Genomic DNA, 18,061 nt, shown 5'->3' with positions numbered 1-18,061 from the left:
GGGAGAAGTAGTCCACCAGCTGGGGAGAAGTAGTCCACTAACTGGGGAGAAGTAGTCCACTAACTGGGGAGAAGTAGTCCACCAGCTGGGGAGAAGTAGTCCACTAGCTGGGGAGAAGTAGTTCACTAACTGGGGAGAAGTAGTCCACCAGCTGGGGAGAAGTAGTCCACTAGCTGGGGAGAAGTAGTTCACTAACTGGGGAGAAGTAGTCCACTAACTGGGGAGAAGTAGTCCACCAGCTGGGGAGAAGTAGTCCACTAACTGGGGAGAAGTAGTTCACTAACTGGGGAGAAGTAGTCCACCAGCTGGGGAGAAGTAGTCCACTAGCTGGGGAGAAGTAGTCCACTAACTGGGGAGAAGTAGTTCACTAACTGGGGAGAAGTAGTCCACCAGCTGGGGAGAAGTAGTCCACTAACTGGGGAGAAGTAGTCCACTAACTGGGGAGAAGTAGTCCACTAGCTGGGGAGAAGTAGTCCACCAGCTGGGGAGAAGTAGTCCACTAGCTGGGGAGAAGTAGTTCACTAACTGGGGAGAAGTAGTCCAGTAGCTGGGGAGAAGTAGTTCACTAACTGGGGAGAAGTAGTCCACTAACTGGGGAGAAGTAGTCCACTAACTGGGGAGAAGTAGTCCACTAACTGGGGAGAAGTAGTTCACTGCCTGTCCCTTTCTGTCAGAAGGTCTTCCCCTTGCTGCTTCCTCTCTTGTTCCTTTTAAACATGTTTGCGGTACTGTGGTATTGCTGTGACAATGTCAAGATTCCCTTTGTCAAATACTCCGTTCTGAATAGTAGAGGGATGGTTTCAGCCACTGAACTGAGAAAGGGAACTGGGCTCTTGATCGGACATGTACTCAAGTCATCTAAGACACTTACTGTACAGTTGTGTCACTTCCTTTATGCTTGTGTCACTTCCTTTATGCTTGTGTTACTTCCGTTATGCTTGTGTCACTTCCTTTATGCTTGTGTCACTTCCTGTTGTCACACTCTGATGGAGGAAGAGGAGGAGGTTCTGTCACAGTCTGATGATGGAGGAAGAGGAGGAGGTTCTGTCACAGTCTGATGATGGAGGAAGAGGAGGAGGTCCTGTCACACTCTGATGATGGAGGAGGAAGAGGAGGAGGTCCTGTCACAGACTGATGATGGAGGAGGAGGAGGAGGAGGTCCTGTCACAGACTGATGATGGAGGAAGAGGAGGAGGAGGCTTTGTCACAGTCTGATGATGGAGGAGGAGGAGGTCCTGTCACAGTCTGATGATGGAGGAGGAGGAGATCCTGTCACAGTCTGATGATGGAGGAGGAGGAGATCCTGTCACAGTCTGATGATGGAGGAGGAGGAGGTTCTGTCACAGTCTGATGATGGAGGAGGAGGAGGTCCTGTCACAGTCTGATGATGGAGGAGGAGGAGGTCCTGTCACAGTCTGATGATGGAGGAGGAGGAGGTCCTGTCACAGACTGATGATGGAGGAAGAGGAGGAGGAGGCTTTGTCACAGTCTGATGATGGAGGAGGAGGAGGTTCTGTCACAGTCTGATGATGGAGGAAGAGGAGGAGGTCCTGTCACAGACTGATGATGGAGGAAGAGGAGGAGGAGGTCCTGTCACAGTCTGATGATGGAGGAGGAGGAGGTCCTGTCACAGTCTGATGATGGAGGAGGAGGAGGAGGAGGTCCTGTCACAGTCTGATGATGGAGGAGGAGGAGGAGGAGGTCCTGTCACAGACTGATGATGGAGGAAGAGGAGGAGGAGGTCCTGTCACAGACTGATGATGGAGGAAGAGGAGGAGGAGGTCCTGTCACAGACTGATGATGGAGGAAGAGGAGGAGGAGGCTTTGTCACAGACTGATGATGGAGGAAGAGGAGGAGGAGGTCCTGTCACAGACTGATGATGGAGGAAGAGGAGGAGGAGGTCCTGTCACAGACTGATGATGGAGGAAGAGGAGGAGGAGATCCTGTCACAGACTGATGATGGAGGAAGAGGAGGAGGAGGCTTTGTCACAGTCTGATGATGGAGGAAGAGGAGGAGGAGGTCCTGTCACAGACTGATGATGGAGGAAGAGGAGGAGGAGGTCCTGTCACAGACTGATGATGGAGGAAGAGGACTGATGGAGGAGATCCTGTCACAGACTGATGATGGAAGAGGAGGAGGAGATCCTGTCACAGACTGATGATGGAGGAAGAGGAGGAGGAGATCCTGTCACAGACTGATGATGGAGGAATGGAGGAAGGAGGAGGAGGTCCTGTCACAGACTGATGATGGAGGAAGAGGAGGAGGAGGTCCTGTCACAGACTGATGATGGAGGAAGAGGAGGAGGAGGCTTTGTCACAGACTGATGATGGAGGAAGAGGAGGAGGAGATCCTGTCACAGACTGATGATGGAGGAAGAGGAGGAGGAGGCTTTGTCACAGACTGATGATGGAGGAAGAGGAGGAGGAGATCCTGTCACAGACTGATGATGGAGGAGGAGGAGGAGATCCTGTCACACTCTGATGATGGAAGAGGAGGAGGAGGAGGAGGTTCTGTCACAGTCTGATGATGGAGGAGGAGGAGATCCTGTCACACTCTGATGATGGAAGAGGAAGAGGAGGTCCTGTGGAACTGACAGAGAGAAGAGTTGAGTTCTACACTGATGACACAAACACATCGTTGTAGATGAAAACTTTGTTTATCACCTTGCTGCCTTGCACCCCCCCGTTGTAGTAGAGTGGCGTGCTCTGAGCCGAGACGCTGGTGCTGTAGTAAGATGGTTCGGTCCGAACAGAGGGGCGTTTGGGTTTGTCCTTGTAGTCATTGTCCTTGATGATGTCATACTGACGACAGAACAGAGCTATTACCGCTGGAGAGGAGAGAGGACAGGGGGTTGAAGACAGAACAGAGATGAGACAGAGGACAGGGGGTTGAAGACAGAACAGAGAGGAGACAGAGGACAAGAGGTTGAAGACAGAACAGAGAGGAGACAGAGGACAGCGGGTTGTAACAATAGATACAGTGGGGCAAAAAAGTATTTAGTCAGCCACCAATTGTGCAAGTTCTCCCACTTAAAAAGATGAGAGAGGCCTGTAATTTTCATCATAGGTACACTTCAACTGTAACAGACAAGATGAGAAAGAAAAATCCAGAAAATCACATTGTAAGATTTTTAATGAATTTATTTGTAAATTATGGTGGAAAATAAGTATTTGGTCAAAAGTTTATCTCAATACTTTGTTATATACCCTTTGTTGGCAATGACAGGGGTCAAACGTTTTCTGTAAGTCTTCACAAGGTTTTCACACACTGTTGCTGGTATTTTGGCCCATTCCTCCATGCAGATATCCTCTGTAGTAGTGATGTTTTGGGGCAGTTGCTGGGCAACACAGACTTTCAACTCCCTCCAAAGATTTTCTATGGGGTTCTAGATCTGGAGACTGGCTAGGTCACTCCAGGACCTTGAAATGCTTCTTACGAAGCCACTCCTTCGTTGCCCGGGCGGTGTGTTTGGGATCATTGTCATGCTGAAAGACCCAGCCACGTTTCATCTTCAATGTCCTTGCTGATGGAAGGAGGTTTTCACTCAAAATCTCACGATACATGGCCCAATTCATTCTTTCCTTTACACGGATCAGTCGTCCTGGTCCCTTTGCAGAAAAACAGCCCCAAAGCACGATGTTTCAACCCCCATGCTTCACAGTAGGTATGGTGTTCTTTGGATGCAACTCAGCATTCTTTGTCCTCCAAACACGACAAGTTGAGTTTTTACCAAAACATTCTATTTTGGTTTCATCCGACCATATGACATTCTCCCAATCTTCTTCTGGATCATCCAAATGCTCTCTAGCAAACTTCAAACGTCCTGGACATGTACTGGCTGAAGCAGGGGGACACTTCTGGCACTGCAGGATTTGAGTCCCTGGCGGCATGGTGTGTTACTGATGGTAGGCTTTGTTACTTTGGTCCCAGCTCTCTGCAGTTCATTCACTAGGTCCCTCCGTGTGGTTCTGGGATTTTTGCTCACCGTTCTTGTGATCATTTTGACCCCACGGTGTGAGATCTTGCGTGGAGCCCCAGATCGAGGGAGATTATCAGTGGTCTTGTATGTCTTCCATTTCTTAATAATTGCTCCCACAGTTGATTTCTTCAAACCAAGCTGCTTACCTATTGCAGATTCAGTCTTCCCAGCCTGGTGCAGGTCTACAATTTTGTTTCTGGTGTCCTTTGACATCTCTTTGGTCTTGGCCATAGTGGAGTTTGGACTGTGACTGTTTGAGGTTGTGGACAGGTGTCTTTTATACTGGTAACAAGTTCAAACAGGTGCCATTAATACAGGTAACGAGTGGAGGACAAGAGGAGCCTCTTACAGAAGAAGTTACAAGTCTGTGAGAGCCAGAAATCTTGCTTGTTTGTAGGTGACCAAATACTTATTTTCCACCATAATTTGCAAATAAATTCATAAAAAATTCTACAATGTGATTTTCTGGATTTTTTATCTTCTCATTTTGTCTGTCATAGTTGAAGTGAACCAATGATGAAAATTACAGGCCCCTCTCATCTTTTTAAGTGGGAGAACTTGCACAATTTGTGGCTGACTAAATACCTTTTTGCCCCACTGTATATAATATAATAGTGTGTAATAATGTTTTATCTAATTCTGTGTTGTAACACACACACACACACACACACACACACACACACACACACACACACACACACACACACACACAGAGAGAGAGAGAGAGAGACCAACCGGCCCAGAGTAGCAGTACAGTGGTGACGATGAGTAGTTCTCCAGTCTGCAGGTTAGGTGTCAGATCCATCCCTTCCATGGTCGGGTCATCTAGGGTAGAGTGGGAAAAGTTACTGTTTGTATATGCATGCACGTGTGTGTGCGTGCACGTGTGTGTGTATGTTTATGTTTGTATGTGTGTGTCTACCGTCTATGCTTCCTATAGGGTAGTGATCAGTCTTCTCCAGGGTCCTGAAGTGGACAGTGTGACTGGGCTGGCTGTCTCCCTGAAGACCTATGGACTGGACCTAAGATATAAAACACAATCAAACCTGCAACCCCCTCACGTGTTGAATGCAGGAATGAGGGAGAACTCGGTTTGTTTTTTTGAAAAGTCTCTGAAAAAGTGTTCTATTGAAAAAGTTTGGTTACTAGCTACATTTTTTGAATTTTGGATCCCATGATGTGGTTAGCATCAGGTGCTGAGACCATTACTATCTGTCCAGGGATCCTGCTGACCAAGATTCTAAAGAGCTGCTGGGCATAGCAGCTAGCCTAGCTGCTAACTAGCTATTAAGATAGCAAGGTTTCCTTGACTCCTTGAACACAGGTTAGCCCATGTGGCTGAGACCGCTGGATTGTCCCGGACTTGAGGCAGTCCCTGCTGTTTGTTGTTGTTTAGATTCTCTGGCAACGGCTCCGGTGAACATTCCTGCAGTCAGAATGCCAATTGCACGCTTCCTCAAAACTTGAGACATCTGTGGCATTGTGTTGACCTCTACCTCTACCCCTGACCTCTATTCCCTGACCTCTACCTCTACCCCCTGACCTCTAACCCCTGACCTCCACCTCTACCCCCTGACCTCTAACCCCTGACCTCTACATCTACCCCTGATCTCTACCTCTACCCCTGACCTCCACCTGTACCCCCTGACCTCTAACCCCTGACCTACACCTCTACCCCCTGACCTCTACCTCTACCCCTGAACTCTAACCTGTACCTGTACGCTGTAGTGTGTGTCTTCATCCAGGTCCCACAACACACACGCTCGACTTGACGAGTTCACCTCCCGAATGGAGCGCTGCATCAGCCCGTCCTGCCTCTACACACACACACACACACACACACACACACACACACACACACACACACACACACACACACACACACACACACACACACACACACACACACACACACACACACACACACACACACACAGTACCAGTCAGAAGTTTGGAAACACCAACTCATTCAAGGGTTTTTCTTTATTTTTTACTAATAATAGTGAAGATGTCAAAACTTTAAAATAACACATATGGAATCATGTAGTAACCAAAAAAGTGTTACATTTGAGATTTTTCACAGTAGCCACCCTTTTCCTTGATGACAGCTTTGCACACTCTTGGCATTCTCTCAACCAGCTTCATGAGGTAGGCACCTGGAATGCATTTCAATTAACAGGCGTGCCTTGTTAAAAGTTCATTTGTGGAATTGATTTCCTTCTTAATGTGTTTGAACCAATCAGTTGTGTTGTGACAAGGTAGGGGTGATATACAGAAGATAGCCCTATTTGGTAAAATACCAAGTCCATATTACGGCAAGAACAGCTCAAATAAGCGAAGAGAAACGACAGTCCATCATAACATGAAAGGTCAGTCAATACAGAAAATGTCAAGAACTGAAAGTTTCTTCAAGTGCAGTCACAAAAACCATCAAACGCTGTGATGAACATGTCTCTCATGAGGACCACCACAGGAAAGGAAGACCCAGAGTTACCTCTGTTGCAGAAGAAAAGTTCATTAGAGCCTCAGCCCAAATAAATGCTTCACAGAGTTCAGATAACAGACAGATCTCAACATAAACTGTTCAGAGGAGACTGCGTGAATCAGGCTTTCATTGTCAAATTGCTGCAAAGAAACCACTACTAAAGGACACCAATAATAAGAAAAGACTTGCTTGGGCCAAGAAACACGAGCAATGGACATTAGACTGGTGGAAATTTGTCCTTTGGTCTGAAGTCCAAATTAGTTCCAACCGCTGTGTCTTTGTGAGACGCGGTGTGGGTGAACAGATGATCTCTGCATGTGTATTTCCCACCGTGAAGCATGGAGGAGGTGGTGTGATGTTGTGGGGGGTGCTTTGCTGGTGATACTGTCTATGATTTGCTCCAAATTCAAGGCACACTTAAACAGCATGGTTACCACAGCTTTCTGCAGCGATACGCTGTCCCATCTGGTTTGGGCTTAGTGGGACTATCATTTGTTTTTCAACAAGACATTGACACAACACACCTCTAGGCTGTGTAAGGGCTATTTTACCAAGACGGGTAGTGATGGAGTGCTGCATCAGATGACCTGGCCTCCACAAACCTCAACCAAATTGAGATGGTTTGGAATGAGTCGGACCGCAGAGTGAAAGAAAAGCAGCCAACAAGTGCTCAGCATACATTGTTGGGAAAGCATTCCAAGTGAAGCTGGTTGAGAGAATGTCAAGCGTGTGCAAAGCTGTCATCAAGGCAAAGGGTGGCCATTTGAAAAAATCTCAAATCTCAAAAATATTTATTATATATATTTGTTTTACATTTGTTTTTCTTTTTGATACTGTGGCAAAGCTAACTAAAAAAGCAGCATTCCCCAAGAGAGGATGGCTTTCACTTCAACAGTGATACATTCAAGAACTTCTTTGAGGAAGACATAATGATCATTAGAAATCAAATTATGGACATCTCTTTAAATCTGCGTATTCCTCCAAAGCTCAGTTGTCCTGAGTCTGCACAACTCTGCCAGTACCTAGGATCAATGGAGACACTCAAGTGTTTTAGTACTACATCTCTTGACACAATTATGAAAATAATCATGGCCTCAAACCTTCAAGCTGCATACTGGACCCTATTCAAACTAAACTACTGAAAGAGCTGCTTCCTGTGCTTGGCCCTCCTATGTTGAACAAAGTAAACGTCTCTCTATCCACCGGATGTTTACCAAACTCACTTAAAGTGGCAGTAATAAAGCCTCTCTTGAAAAAGCCAAACCTTGACCCAGAAACATTTTAAAAACTGTTTAAAATCTCCCATTCTTCTCAAAAATCTTTGAAAAAGCTGTTGCGCGGCAACTCACTGCCTTCCTGAATGCTTCAGTCTGGTTTTAGACCCCATCATAGCACTGAGACTGCACTTGTGAAGGTGGTAATTACCTTTTAATGACGTCAGACCGAGGCTCTGCATCTATCCTCGTTCTCCTAGACCTTAGTGCTGCTTTTGATACCATCGATCACCACATTCTTTTGGAGAGATTGGAAACCCAAACTGATCAACACGGACAAGTTCTGGCCTGGTTAAGATCTTATCTGTCGGAAAGATATGTTTGTCTCTTTGGATGGTTTGTCCACTGACAAATCAACTGTACATTTCGGTGTTCCCCACTATTGTTTTCTCTATATATTTTACCTCTTGGTGATGTCATTCGGAAACATAATGTTAACTTTCACTGCTATGCGGATGACACACAGCTGTACATTTCGATGAAACATGGTGAAGCCCCAAAATTACCCTCCCTGGAAGCCTGTGTTTCGGACATAAGGAAGTGGATGGCGGCAAATGTTCTACTTTTAAACTCAGACAAAATAGAGATGCTAGTTCTAGGTCCCAAGAAACATAGAGATCTTCTGTTGGATCTGACAATTAATATTGATGGTTGTACAGTCGTCTCAAATAAAACTGTGAAGGACCTCGGCGTTACTCTGGACCCTGATCTCTCTTTTCACGAACCTATCAAGGACAGCTTTTTTCAATCTACAAAACATTGCAAAAATCTGAAACCTTCTGTCCAAAAATGACGCAGAAAAATGTATCTATGCTTTTGTCACTTCTAGGTTAGACTACTGCAATGCTCAACTTCCCGGCTACACGGATAAAGCACTAAATAAACTTCAGTTAGTGCTAAATACGGCTGCTAGCCTCCCTACACTGGCTTCCTGTCAAGGCAAGGGCTGATTTCAAGGTTTTACTGCTAACCCTCAAAGCATTACATGGGCTTGCTCCTACCTCTCTCTCTGATTTGGTCCTGCTGTAAATACCTACACGTACACTACGGTCACAAGACGCAGGTCTCCTTACTGTTTCTATGGTTTCTAAGCAAACAGCTGGAGGCAGGGCTTTCTCCTATAGAGCTCCATTTTCATGGAATGGTCTGCCTATCCATGTCAGAGACGCAGACTCGGTCTCAGTCTTTATTGAAGACTCATCTCTTCAGTGAGTCATATGATTGAGTGTAGTCTGGCCCAGGAGTGTGAAGCTGAACGGAAAGGTACTGGAGCAACGAACTGCCCTTGCTGTCTCTGCCTGGCCTGTTCCCCTCTCTCCACTGGGATTCTCTGCCTCTAACCGTATTACAGGGGCTGAGTCACTGGCTTACTGGTGCTCTTCCATGCCTTCCCTTGGGTTGTGCCGTGACGGAGATCTTTGTGGGCTATACTCGGCCTTGTCTCAGGATTGTAAGTTGGTGGTTGAAGATATCCCTCTAATGGTGTGGGGGCTGTGCTTTGGCAAAATGGGTGGGCTTATATCCTGCCTGTTTGGCCCTGTCTGGGGGTATCATCGGATGGGGCCACAGTGTCTCCCGACCCCTCCTGTCTCAGCCTCCAGTATTTATGCTGCAGTAGTTTATGTGTCAGGGGGCTAGGTTCAGTCTGTTATATCTGGAGTACTTCTCCTGTCTTATCCAGTGTCCTGTATGAATTTATGTATGCTCTCTCTAATTCTTTCTTTCTTTCCCTCGGAGGACCTGAGCCCTAGGACCATGCCTCAGGACTACCTGGCCTGATGACTCCTTGCTGTCCCCAGTCCACCTGGCCGTGCTGCTGCTCCAGTTTCAACTGTTCTGCCTGCGGCTATGGAACCCTGACCTGTTCACTGGACGTGCTACCTGTCACAGACCAATTATTTGACCATGCTGGTCATTTATGAACATTTGAACATCTTGGCCATGTTCTGTTATAATCTCCACCCGGCACAGCCAGAAGAGGGCTGGCCAACCCCTAATAGCCTGGTTCCTCTCTAGGTTTCTTCCTAGGTTCTGGCCTTCCTAGGGAGTTTTTCCTAGCCACCGTGCTTCTACACCTGCATTGCTTGCTGTTTGGGGGTTTTAGGCTGGGTTTCTGTACAGCACGTTGATTGAATGGTTACTACATGATTCCATGTGTGTTATTTCATAGTTTTGATGTCTTCACTATTATTCTACAATTGAGAAAATAGTGAGAGAATTGTTTTTTTGACCTATATATATATATCTTTCTGTATTATCTCCTACCTGTTGTGAGATGACGTATCCGATGACAATGTCTCCCTGTGGTACACTCCAGATGATGAGGGCGGAGTCTGATCTCAGCTGACTTACCGATACGTTGACTGGAGCCACTGGCACTGCTGTTACAACACAGAAATAACTTACATATTACACACCTTTTATAAAGCCATTGTTGAATACTCATTTCCGATTGGGTTGAAGGGCATTCTAGAGTGTGCATAATTACATCATTAAAAACATCCCAGGCCAAATGTCTCTCCTGACCAATCACAAAGCAGGACCCATCAGGACTCCTGAATATTCAACAGTCTGTAGGCTCGGCACTAATATATGTCCTCTCTGTCACCTCCGGCCAACATGGCAGGTAGTCTAGTGGTTAGAGTGTTGGGCCAGTAAACGAAAGGTTGCTGGATTGACTCCCCGAGCTGACAAGGTCAAAATCTGTAGTTCTGCCCCTGAACAAGGCAGTTAACCCACTGTTCCTAGGCCGTCATTGCAAGTAAGAATTTGTTCTTAACTGACTTGCCTAGTTAAATAAAGGTTCAATAAAAAAAGAAAGTAAAATGGCACAAGACAATGCCTTAGTGTAGTATGTCCTTCCCCCTCTGAGGGGCCACAATGTCTCTGTTACAGTACCGAGAGGACTGACTATTGAATGTGTCTCTGTTACAGTATCCAGAGGACTGACTATATCTCTGTTACAGTACCCAGAGGACTGACTATTGAATGTGTCTCTGTTACAGTATCCAGAGGACTGACTATATCTCTGTTACAGTACCCAGAGGACTGACTATATCTCTGTTACAGTACCCAGAGGACTGACTATATCTCTGTTACAGTGTCCAGAGGACTGACTATATCTCTGTTACAGTATCCAGAGGACTGACTATATCTCTGTTACAGTACCCAGAGGACTGACTATATCTCTGTTACATTACCCAGAGGACTGACTATATCTCTGTTACAGTATCCAGAGGACTGACTATTGAATGTGTCTCTGTTACAGTATCCAGCGGACTGACTATATCTCTGTTACAGTACCCAGAGGACTGACTATATCTCTGTTACAGTATCCAGAGGACTGACTATATCTCTGTTACAGTACCCAGAGGACTGACTATATCTCTGTTACAGTATCTAGAGGACTGACTATATCTCTGTTACAGTACCCAGAGGACTGACTATATCTCTGTTACAGTACCCAGAGGACTGACTATATCTCTGTTACAGTACCCAGAGGACTGACTATATCTCTGTTACAGTATCCAGAGAGGACTGACTATATCTCTGTTACAGTACCCAGAGGACTGACTATATCTCTATATCTCTGTTCACAGTGTCCAGAGGACTGACTATATCTCTGTTACAGTACCCAGAGGACTGACTATATCTCTGTTAGTGTCCAGAGGACTGACTATATCTCTGTTACAGTACCCAGAGGACTGACTATATCTCTGTTACAGTACCCAGAGGACTGACTATATCTCTGTTACAGTACCCAGAGGACTGACTATATCTCTTTTATAGTGTCCAGAGGACTGACTATAGTTACAGTATCCAGAGGACTGACTATATCTCTGTTACAGTACCCAGAGGACTGACTATATCTCTGTTACAGTATCCAGAGGACTGATATCTCTGTTACAGTGTCCAGAGGACTGACTGAATATCTCTGTTACAGTACAGAGGACTGACTATATCTCTGTTACAGTATCCAGAGGACTGACTATATCTCTGTTACAGTGTCCAGAGGACTGACTATATCTCTGTTACAGTACCCAGAGGACTGACTATATCTCTGTTACACTGTGTACCAGAGGACTGACTATATCTCTGTTACAGTACCCAGAGGACTGACTATATCTCTGTTACAGTACCCAGAGGACTGACTATATCTCTGTTACAGTACCCAGAGGACTGACTATATCTCTGTTACAGTGTCCAGAGGACTGACTATATCTCTGTTACAGTACCCAGAGGACTGACTATATCTCTGTTACAGTGTCCAGAGGACTGACTATTGAATGTGACAGAATAATACTATACCATCCATGTTTAGCATCTATCTGAAATGTGTTGACTGATGATAACTCTAAGCAAATCTTTATGGATGTATGATCTCCGTGGTAACTGTTCACTGAGGATGACTCTGATGCCATCTATATGGATGTATGATCTCCGTGGTAACTGTTCACTGACGATAACTCTGATGCTATCTCTATGGATGTATGATCTCCATGGTAACTGTTCACTGACGATAACTCCGATGCTATCTCTATGGATGTATGATCTCCGTGGTAACTGTTCACTGACGATAACTCTGATGCCATCTCTATGGATGTATGATCCGTACAGAGTGAACTCTGAATTACTCTGCAACGTTTTTTTTGTTGTGTTGTGTTTCTTATTTACAATCCTTTAGATGCTGTGACACCCTGTGAAGATTGGGCTGGAGTGTTTAGGTTAGTGTAACCTTGGTATTGTTGGACTGGTCAGACAGAACCCTTTTTTGGTTCCGGATAGAACTGGGCAGCGGGTAGCCTCGCAGTTAAGAGCATTGGGCCAGTAACCCGAAAGGTCGCAAGGCACTTAAACCCTAATTGCTCCTGTAAGTCGCTCTGGATAATAGCATAATGTCAAAAATGGTGGTTGGTTTTGGGTTGAAAAGGTTACACCCTCACATTTTATAAATGGAATTAAATGCCTTGGTTCTCTCTCTCTTACCTTGTATCCAGTCCATGGAGGAAGGTTGAATGATCAATTCTCATTTCCTAGAGCTTCTACGCCTCTGGCCTAGTAAGCATCTTTTTGTTCATGGTTTGTCCTCTAAGTTAACCTGAGGATCTATATGCCTAGAAGTATGCTTTATTAATGTCAGTATTGCCTTGTAACTTCAGCTTTACGCCTTGTACGTGAATCCTTTCATTTGACAAAGTTAATTTGCTTCTCAACACCATCTTCGAACTTAGTCAGCTAAACGCATAGTACTTGATTGTTCATTGTTTTAGTAGAATGTTAAACGGAGTCAGGTATTCAGTTGAATAGACTTTGATCATAAGAATTAGTCTTACTATGGCAGTATATTATATTATAATAATATTACCACAGTACTTTCCCTCCTCTCCACAGAAATAGATGATCAGTCATACAACGTCACGTACAGTGAAAGACTGGAAGAATGAGGATGAGGGATAGAGAGAGAGAGAGAGAGAGAGAGAGAGAGAGAGAGAGAGACAGAGAGAGAGAGAGAGAGAGAGAGAGAGAGAGACAGAGACAGATAGAGAGAGACAGAGATAGAGAGACAGAGAGACAGAGAGACAGAGACAGAGAGACAGAGAGAGAGAGAGAGAGAATGACAGAGAGAGAGAGAGACATTTATTTTTAATTTTGTTTTTTTTCGATGTACTTTACTCAAACCAGTGAATATCACTTATTATAAATGAGATCATTAACTATCAGCTCTTGGAATATCCAGGGCCTATACTCTTCGCATTTTGGTTATAAAACAACAAATCCAGAATTGATTAAAAACATCAAGGGACAGGACATCATACTCCTACTGGAAACATGGTGTCGTGGAGACATAGATACTCAGTGTCCCTCAGGCTATAGAGAAAGTTTACTACCGTCAATCAAACATGAACATGTTAAACGGGGCCGAGACTCAGGTGGAATCATCATTTGGCATAAGCAGGACTGGATGAAATTAAAAAATTTGGCTAAAACTTAACAAAGGTACAATCTATTGTGACAATGATGTCTACATATGTGCAGCTTATGCTCCTCCTTCAGATTCATCATATTATGATGATCAGTGATGACAATCTCCAGATAGAAATCATTACATTTCAGGCACAGGGTAAAGTGCTTCTTTGTGGAGATTTCAATTCAAGAACAGGTTCTGAGCCTGACTACTCTGATGCGGGAGGTAACCACCACATATTTGGACACCCCTCCTTGTACAGTAGCCCTATTATAAATAATAGAAACAGTCCTGACCAAATACTGAACAAAAATGGAAAGGAGCGGCAGGGTAGCCTAGTGGTTAGAGCGTTGGACTAGTAACGAGCTGACAAGGTACAAATCTGTCGTTCTGCCCCTGAACAGGCAGTTAACCCACTGTTCCTAGGCTGTCATTGAAAATAAGAATTTGTTCTTAACTGACTTGCCTGGTAAAATAAAGGTAAAATTAAAGGAGTTAGTACATCTCTGTCGAGCCTTAGGCCTGTACATGCTTAATCAGAGGGGACTCTTTAGGTCAGTTTACTTACTGCTCAGCTCTTGGGACAAGTGTAGTCGATTATGCCATCATTGACATTGACCCCTCTTCCATTAGTGCATTCACTGTCAGACCACAGACACCCTTGTCAGATCAACGTGTTTCTGAAGAAATTAACCGGCAATATTCATTAAAAAAAAAGCAGCCCAATAAACTCTACAACATAAACCAATCGTATAGATGGGCTCCAAACAGTGCAGAGAGATACATTGAACTCAAATGAAATGATGAACTCTACACAGTTTTTCAATAACTCACGGTACCAAAACAATAAAGATGGTGTCAATTCAGCTACTCAAAACATCAACTGCATATTCGAAAAAGCAGCATCGAAAGCAAATTTGAGAAAACCAAAGAAATGCAACATCAGAAGCAAAAATCAAAATGTTTCTGACAAATGGTTTGATAATGAATGTAAAACAATTAGAAAACACCTGAGACAAATGTCAAACAAAAAACATAAGCAGCAAAACAACCCAGAGCTACGATATGAATACTTTGAAACTCTGAAACAGTATAAACAAACACTGAAACGCAAGAAATTGAATTATACCAACAGGACACTTGATGAAATTGAAAACGCAATTGACCAAAATCAGTTCTGGGACATGTGGAACAATTTAAGCACAACAAAGCTACAAGAATACAAGATGTAGGAATTTGGTAAACTTATTTTGATAATCTATACAAAAACATCCCACAAAAAGACTTACAACAGAACCAATTAGAAATTAAAGAAAAATTGAACATCCTTGAATCAGTCATTAAAAACAACCAAAATCCATTAGATTACCCAATAACACAACAAGAACTAAATCTATTAAATCAAAGAAGGCTTGTGGTCTAGACAACATCAGAAATGAAATGCTGAAAAACAGCACACCTGAGTTGCAAAATGCTGTGCTTAAATTGTTCAACATGGTTTTAACTTCTGGCTGCTTCCCTGATGTCTGGAACCAGGGGTTCATCTCCCCTATCCACTAAAGTGGAGACAAATCAGACCCCAATAATTACAGGGGAATTTGCGTAAACAGTAACTTGGGAAAGATTTTCTGTAGCATTTTGAATTCAAGAATTCAAACCTTTCTTCAAGAAAAAAGTGTAATAAGTAAATGTCAAATTGGCTTTCTCCCTAACCATCGCACTACTGACCATATATACACCTTACACACACTAATTAATAAACACGTCCACCAAAAAAAAGAGGGCAAAATCTTTGCTTGCTTTATTGACTTTAAAAAAGCATTTGATTCGATTTGTAAAGAAGGGCTATTCTACAAAATTCTACAAAGTGGGCTTGGTGGTAAGGTATATGACTTAATAAAATGTATGTACACAGAAAACAAGTGTGCAATAAAAATCAAAAACCAAAGAACTGAATTTTTTTCACAATGTCGAGGTGTGAGACAAGGCTGCAGTTTGAGTCCAAATCTTTTCAACATTTATATCAATGAATTAGCAGACATGTTGGACCAATCTCCAGCCCCAGGACTCACACTATTTGACACAGAGGTGAAATACCTGCTATATGCTGATGACGTGGCACTTCTATCACCAACCAAAGAAGGTATTCAACAGAACATTAATATTCTGGAGCAATATTGCCATAATTGGGCCCTGGCAGTAAATTTCCAAAAAACTAAAATCACGATTTTCGAAAAAAAAAACAGATGTCAGAAACACAAATATAAATTCACCCTGAACAACACCTTAATTGAACACACACAAAATTACACCTACCTTGGTCTGACCATATCTGCATCGGGAAACTTTAATATGGCAGTGAATGCACTCAAAGAAAAAGCCTGCAGAGCAATGTATGCAATAAAAATGAAATTATTCAAAATCAACATCCCAATTAGAATTTGGACTAAAATATTTGACCGTGTAATCCTACCAATAGCTCTTTACGGAAGTGAGGTTTGGGGGCTGCTCAATAAACTGGACTTTAAAATGTGGGACAAACATCCAATTGAAGCCCTACATGCAGAATTATGTTGGAAAATCCTACAAGTCCAGAGAAATACACCAACTAATGCATGTAGGGCAGAATTGGGCCGTTTTCCAGTAATAATGAAAATACAGAAAATATAATTAAAATTTTGGCTACATCTGAATTCAAGTCCAAATTCAAGTCTGCAATTTAAATCACTTCAAACCCAAGAGCTGAGCCCAGAAAAGAGCCCTCTCAGTCAGCTGGTGTTGGACCTCACCAACCAAGCTGACACCAGCACTGCTTCAAAAGAAAGAATTCCAAGAGGCAAAATCATGAACCAATCAAAGGAATCATATTTACATCATTGGAAAAATGAAACAAAATCCCAAAGTCGACTAAATTGCTAGCTGACCCTAAACAGAGAATATGAATTGGCTGATTATCTCTACTCTGTCAGAGATACGAAGCAGAGACAGATCCTTACCAAGTACAGGCTGAGTGACCACCGATTGGCAATAGAAACCGGCAGACATAAAAAGACATGGCTACCCAAAGAGGAGCGTGTATGTGGTCACTGCATAACAGGGGAGGTAGAGACAGAGATGCACTTTCTCTTTTACTGTGATAAATATTCCTCACAAAGAGATTCATTATTCACAGAAATGACTACACATATTCCAAATTTTTACAAATTGAACCCAGAGGAAAAACTAAGAATACTCATGGGCGAAGGAGAAATGGCTCCTCTTGCAGCCAAATATGTATTTTCCTGCCATAACTTGAGGGACACTGAATAATAACATCTGCATAGTAAGCAGTAACTTACTTATTATTGCTATTATTGTTATTACTATTACTATTGCTGTTTATCATTCCAAATGTTGGTGGTAATGGTAGTGATAACAGTTTAACGATGGTAGTAGTAGTCGTAGTAATGATGATTGTAGTTGTAGTACTGATATAAAGGAGAAGATGACCGTTATTTAGTTATAAGTTAGTTATAGTTTCATTTTTCATAATTTGATTTTATATTTATTACATTTCTACTATTGACTGTTACCATTTTATTGTTATTATTTTTGTATTTAATTTTGTATTATTATTTACTACAATTTGATATTTTATATTTGCTATCATTTATAATTTTGTTACAATGTATATTGTATACATTGTTGCTTTGGCAATATTGACACAATGTTTGTCATGCCAATAAAGCAGCTTGAATTTGAATTTGAATTTGAGAGAGAGAGAGAGAGAGAGAGAGAGAGAGAGAGACTTTATGGAACAAAAAGCCTTCACTATATCATCCTGGAATATCCAAGGCCTGAGGTCATCTGCCTTTGGCCTAAAGAGCAGGAACCCGGACTTCACCAAAGAAATCGGTAATACAGACATTGTCATCCTGCAAGAAACCTGGTATAGAGGAGACGAACCCACTGGTTGCCCTCTAGGTTACAGAGAGCTGGTAGTCCCATCCACCAAACTACTAGGTGTGAAACAGGGAAGGGACTCAGGGGGTATGCTAATTTGGTATAGAGCAGATCTAACTCATTCCATTAAATTAATCAAAACAGGAACATTTTACATTTGGCTAGAAATTCAAAAGGAAATTATCTTAACAGAGAAAAATGTCCTCCTGTGTGCTACCTATATCCCCCCCACTAGAATCCCCATACTTTAATGAAGACAGCTTCTCCATCCTGGAGGGGGAAATCAATCATTTCCAGGCCCAGGGACATGTACTAGTCTGTGGCGACCTAAATGCCAGAACCGGACAAGAACCTGACACCCTCAGCACACAGGGGAACAAACACCTGCCTGCAGGTGACATCATTCCCTCCCAC

The 18,061-nt window shown here is 43.3% G+C and overlaps 1 protein-coding gene across 2 annotated transcripts in view; it reads right to left on the bottom strand.

Annotated features, from left to right (window-relative positions):
* Positions 1 to 2,229: 2,229 nt before the first annotated feature.
* Positions 2,230 to 18,061, bottom strand: part of LOC135507440 (fibronectin type III domain-containing protein 4-like) — a 24,836-nt gene continuing 9,004 nt past the window's right edge. Inside the window, exons 4-9 of one of the 2 annotated variants that reach the window (XM_064926981.1) lie at positions 10,006 to 10,121; positions 5,697 to 5,798; positions 4,904 to 5,003; positions 4,717 to 4,806; positions 2,666 to 2,829; positions 2,230 to 2,583 (exon numbers count right to left, since the gene is read on the bottom strand). In XM_064926981.1, coding sequence (XP_064783053.1) covers positions 2,473 to 2,583; positions 2,666 to 2,829; positions 4,717 to 4,806; positions 4,904 to 5,003; positions 5,697 to 5,798; positions 10,006 to 10,121 — 683 coding nt within the window. In that variant the 3' untranslated portion in view covers positions 2,230 to 2,472. Of the gene's footprint in view, positions 2,592 to 2,665; positions 2,830 to 4,716; positions 4,807 to 4,903; positions 5,004 to 5,696; positions 5,799 to 10,005; positions 10,122 to 18,061 lie in introns of both variants that reach the window. The other variant, XM_064926982.1, reaches the window with a different exon arrangement.

This window comes from Oncorhynchus masou, chromosome 21 (assembly GCF_036934945.1).
Source record: "Oncorhynchus masou masou isolate Uvic2021 chromosome 21, UVic_Omas_1.1, whole genome shotgun sequence".
NCBI classification, from domain to species: Eukaryota; Metazoa; Chordata; class Actinopteri; order Salmoniformes; family Salmonidae; genus Oncorhynchus; species Oncorhynchus masou.
Note: the sequence above shows the minus strand (reverse complement) of the source record. Positions and strands in the feature narration are given on the sequence as shown.